This window comes from Penaeus vannamei, unplaced genomic scaffold (assembly GCF_042767895.1).
Source record: "Penaeus vannamei isolate JL-2024 unplaced genomic scaffold, ASM4276789v1 unanchor4946, whole genome shotgun sequence".
Classification (NCBI taxonomy): Eukaryota; Metazoa; Arthropoda; class Malacostraca; order Decapoda; family Penaeidae; genus Penaeus; species Penaeus vannamei.
In genome coordinates this window covers 1-5,000 of record NW_027217925.1, presented here as the reverse complement: position 1 = coordinate 5,000, position 5,000 = coordinate 1, and the positions used below count along the sequence as shown (strand labels likewise).

The 5,000-nt window shown below is 40.6% G+C and overlaps 2 protein-coding genes and 1 pseudogene across 2 annotated transcripts in view; all 3 read right to left on the bottom strand.

Moving 5' to 3' along the window:
• LOC138861365 (lysosomal aspartic protease-like) overlaps positions 1 to 4,590 on the bottom strand; it is a 6,092-nt gene extending 1,502 nt beyond the window's left edge. The window contains exons 1-4 of the mRNA XM_070120390.1: positions 4,517 to 4,590; positions 3,087 to 3,207; positions 2,406 to 2,529; positions 1,770 to 1,888 (exon numbers count right to left, since the gene is read on the bottom strand). Of these exons, the coding sequence (XP_069976491.1) occupies positions 1,770 to 1,888; positions 2,406 to 2,529; positions 3,087 to 3,207; positions 4,517 to 4,590 (438 nt within the window). The remainder of the gene's footprint in view (positions 1 to 1,769; positions 1,889 to 2,405; positions 2,530 to 3,086; positions 3,208 to 4,516) is intronic.
• On the bottom strand, positions 203 to 1,329 carry LOC138861363 (uncharacterized; annotated as a pseudogene).
• On the bottom strand, positions 4,587 to 4,928 carry LOC138861364 (uncharacterized). Its single transcript, XM_070120389.1, has one exon. It carries the CDS (start codon positions 4,926 to 4,928, stop codon positions 4,587 to 4,589), a length of 342 nt encoding a protein of 113 aa, XP_069976490.1.
• Between the last annotated feature and the right edge of the window lie 72 nt (positions 4,929 to 5,000).

Genomic DNA, 5,000 nt, shown 5'->3' with positions numbered 1-5,000 from the left:
GAGCTTGGGATTTGAGGTAGGTAGGGTTAGTGGGAGGTCGGTTGGGGTAGGTTGGGTTAGGGGGAGGTGGGTTGAGCTTGGGATTTGAGGTAGGTAGGGTTAGTGGGAGGTGGGTTGGGGTAGGTTGGGTTAGGGGGGGGTGGGTTGGTCTTGGGATTTGAGGGAGGTAGGGTTAGTGGGAGGTGGGTTGGGGTAGGTTGGGTTAGGGGGAGGTGGGTTGAGCTTGGGATTTGAGGTAGGTAGGGTTAGTGGGAGGTGGGTTGGGGTAGGTTGGGTTAGGGGGAGGTGGGTTGAGCTTGGGATTTGAGGTAGGTAGGGTTAGTGGGAGGTGGGTTGGGGTAGGTTGGGTTAGGGGGAGGTGGGTTGAGCTTGGGATTTGAGGTAGGTAGGGTTAGTGGGAGGTGGGTTGGGGTAGGTTGGGTTAGGGGGAGGTGGGTTGAGCTTGGGATTTGAGGTAGGTAGGGTTAGTGGGAGGTGGGTTGGGGTAGGTTGGGTTAGGGGGAGGTGGGTTGAGCTTGGGATTTGAGGTAGGTAGGGTTAGTGGGAGGTGGGTTGGGGTAGGTTGGGTTAGGGGGAGGTGGGTTGAGCTTGGGATTTGAGGTAGGTAGGGTTAGTGGGAGGTGGGTTGGGGTAGGTTGGGTTAGGGGGAGGTGGGTTGAGCTTGGGATTTGAGGTAGGTAGGGTTAGTGGGAGGTGGGTTGGGGTAGGTTGGGTTAGGGGGAGGTGGGTTGAGCTTGGGATTTGAGGTAGGTAGGGTTAGTGGGAGGTGGGTTGGGGTAGGTTGGGTTAGGGGGAGGTGGGTTGAGCTTGGGATTTGAGGTAGGTAGGGTTAGTGGGAGGTGGGTTGGGGTAGGTTGGGTTAGTGGGAGGTGGGTTGGGATGGGGTTGAGGTAGGTAGGGTTAGTGGGAGGTGGGTTGGGGTAGGTTGGGTTAGGGGGAGGTGGGTTGAGCTTGGGATTTGAGGTAGGTAGGGTTAGTGGGAGGTGGGTTGGGGTAGGTTGGGTTAGTGGGAGGTGGGTTGAGCTTGGGATTTGAGGTAGGTAGGGTTAGTGGGAGGTGGGTTGGGGTAGGTTGGGTTAGGGGGAGGTGGGTTGAGCTTGGGATTTGAGGTAGGTAGGGTTAGTGGGAGGTGGGTTGGGGTAGGTTGGGTTAGGGGGAGGTGGGTTGAGCTTGGGATTTGAGGTAGGTAGGGTTAGTGGGAGGTGGGTTGGGGTAGGTTGGGTTAGGGGGAGGTGGGTTGAGCTTGGGATTTGAGGTAGGTAGGGTTAGTGGGAGGTGGGTTGGGGTAGGTTGGGTTAGGGGGAGGTGGGTTGAGCTTGGGATTTGAGGTAGGTAGGGTTAGTGGGAGGTGGGTTGGGGTAGGTTGGGTTAGGGGGAGGTGGGTTGGGATGGGGTTGAGGTAGGTAGGGTTAGGGGGAGGTGGGTTGGGGTAGGTTGGGTTAGGGGGAGGTGGGTTGAGCTTGGGATTTGAGGTAGGTAGGGTTAGTGGGAGGTGGGTTGGGGTAGGTTGGGTTAGGGGGAGGTGGGTTGATTTGGGTTGAGTTCTTGGATGGATGGAAGTTCCAATAAGTAAGAGAGTAGTTCGAGATTTTTTGTGGTTAGGTGAGCGAGGCAGGAATCCGTTTTGGCGAGACTTGGTTCTGTTTCGGCGACTGCAGCCGTAAAACGCATCGATAATTTTACCACATTATTGAGATATGATCATAATCACATTAAACCAGAACGATTTATATCCCAGTTCAGTTAAACAAACATGAACTCTCCCTTACGTCCACGCTGTCCAGAGACACGTAGCCCTCTAGCGACCCTGTCCCGTAGTGTAGCACAAAGTCGCTACCGTTCGCTACGTACGTCGAGGAGGCTCCGTGGTCGTACTGGTTGTGGAATTCTGGAAGTCAAAGTGCGTTTGAATCTTGGAGCCAGAATTTTCTGTTTTGGTTTTGATGGTTTGTAATGCATCCTTTGATAAGTGTATTTGTAGCGTTTTCTTCTGATGAATTTTATGTATGTTATCATGAAATTTCGCTGCGTTGCCATAAATCACATCTATTTTTTTTCTTTTTTTATTATTCTTTACGAGTGACTATGGTTTTATTAGAAAGAAAAATGCACAGAATAACCCTGCAAAGCATCACATAATACTTTCTATTTTCTTTCTTTTTTTTATTATTATTTTTTTTTTTTTGTAGAAGTGATTATCGTTTTATTAGAAAGAAAAATGTAAAAAAAAAAATAAATAAATAAATAAATAAAACGCAATCACATTTATTTCTTTTTTTTTCAGGTGACTATGGTTTTATTACAAAGAAAAATGTGCAAAACAACCCCGCAGCAAACCACAGAGAAAAGCACAGAATAAACCAAAAGTTCCTCAAAGATCCTTTCAAAGAATATCTCGAACTCACGACACGCAACGTTGACGACGGAGCAGTCCTTGGAGGGCACCCACAGGTTGGACGACCCGGTATCGAAGACCACCTTGAAGTACTGCAGGGGAGAGCCCACTCCTATCCAGCCGTAGTACTGGGCCTGGGGAGGAGAGGGTGTCGTTGCGTTAGCTAGAAATACTTGAAGATTGGTGTCACTTGTGGAGGACATCTTTATTAATATCAAGAGGTATAATAAGAGATAGATAAGTAAAGCCGCCGATAGATTTTCGTCAAATGCTAATATTGTAATAACCAATGACCGTAGTAAACAATTCAAAATTATTGGCGTTATGCTTCTACTGTACTATTATCGTTACTACAGATACGAATGAGACTAATAAAACTAACACCTATTTTATTGCTAAAAAAAAAAAAAAAAAAAAAAAAAAAAAAAAAAAAAAAAAAAAAAAAAAAAAAAAAAAAAAATATATATATATATATATATATATATATATATATATATATATATATATATATATATATATATATATATATATACTTTTCACCCTCAAACCCTTCAAAGTGACAAATACCTCAAAATCATCAGCTAAAATAGACAAAAAATCCTCCCCACGCATCAGCATCCTATCAATCTGATCTCCCACTCTCACCCCGACACAGAACCTCCATTAAAACCCAGAACAACCTTCAACTTACATCTACGTAATTTTCGATATCCAAAAGGGCGTTGTGAGGATCGATCCTGCGGGTGCGGGCGGCGTGGGCGGTCCTGAGGGCGGCGAGAGAGCGAGGTGTCCCGGTCCGGTGAAGGGCAATCCTGGAAAGATATAAGGTTGTTTTTGTTGTTGCTGTTGGGGTTGTGAGGACTTCTTCGCTACTGTGTTATTTTTGTTATCGTCATTTCTTTATTATTGCTTTATTTCATATATTCATTGGTTCATAGATTCATTATTATTGTTGATAGTAATAGTAGGAGCAAAACAAGAACATCAGTTGTAGCTGAAGTATCATTGTTGTTGCCATCATTGTTAATACTCTTATTGTTATAATTATTATTGTTGTTGTTGCTGTTGTCATTATTATCACTATTATTATTGTCATTATTATTGTTATTATCATTGTCATTATTATTGTTATTATCATTATTATTATTATTATTATTATTATTATTATTATTATTATTATTATTGTTATCATTATTATTATTATTATTATTATTATTATCATTATTATTATTATTATCATTATTATTATTATTATTATCATCATCATCATCATCATTATTGTCATCTTCATTATTATTACTATTATCATTATCATTGTTGTTATTATTATTACTATTATTATTATTATTATCATAAGTTGCTTTTCAGTTATTCTTTTAATCATTTGCCTTTGTTCTCAAACTTTTTCCAAAAATTCTTCATTCTTTACCATGTCTGTCCAGGGTATCTTCATCCTCCTTCGCAAGCACATTCCCATTGATTCCATTCTCTTCTTCATCGCCCTACTGATAGTAATTGTCTCGCTGCCACAAAATAAAATTGACCAAATATATTTCAAAAAACGTTTTTTTGTTTCGATCGATATATTTCTATTTGTTAAGATGCTCTTCTTTCCCATAAATTTTCTCTTTGCAATTGCGATTCTGCGTTTTATTCTTTATCACTTTATTCACTAGTTAGAGTGCTCCCTGAATACTCGAACTCATGTTTATGTTTAAACCTCTTTTTTCACTTTCTAATTTTATTTTTTTAAGCATTTCTTGAAGATCTTGTTCATCATCCGCTATTAAGACTATCGTTAGCATATCTGATATCAGACATAGATTGAACATTTACTTTAAAGTTTCCTTCGTTGTTAAATTTTCTCATAATCAGCTCAGCATTTAAGCATTTAATTAATTTAATTAAGCATTTAAGCATTTTATTTATAAATCGGGAGACAAAACGCATCCCTGACGGTCTCCTCGGCTGATATTCGTCCAGTCGCCGAGTTCACCATCTAATGAAACAGCTGCTTCCCGTTCACAATATAGATTTTGTTTAGTAATTTTAAGTCTTTATCATCTAGATCTAGTTGTTGTAAGACGTTCATAATTTCTTGATGTTTTACTCTTATCAAACGCTTTCTCATAGTCTCTAAATATCACATACAAGTTCTTTTGCATTTCTATTACTCTTTCAGCTAATGTTCTCATGACGAATATTGCGTTCCGCGTTCCCTTGTTCTTCTTAAATCCAGACTGACTCCAAGAGACTCCTGACATTTTTTTTTCTTAAATCTGTTCATAATTACGCGTAGGATTACCTTGGTGATGTGACTTATAAGGCTTATTAGTCTGTAATTGCTACAGTCTAAGAGGTCTCCTTTCTTGGGTATAGTTATAAAAACAGATTCTTTCCTTTGTCTCGCTATGATTCCACTATTATAGATTTTATTGGCAGGATTTAATATCTTCTCTGCTCCAAGATCTTTGCATGCTTCTATCATTTCTTTTGAGAGCTTATCATTTCCAATAGCTTTGCCGTTTTTCATGGATTTAATAGGGTTTTTTTCAGATGTTATTATGTTTTTTCCTTTAATTGTGTATTGAGATTTGATGTTTAT

Coding starts and splice junctions, on each gene's coding strand:
- LOC138861364 (XM_070120389.1), bottom strand. CDS start 4,928: ATGAAAAACGGCAAAGCTATTGGAAATGATAAGCTCTCAAAAGAAATG.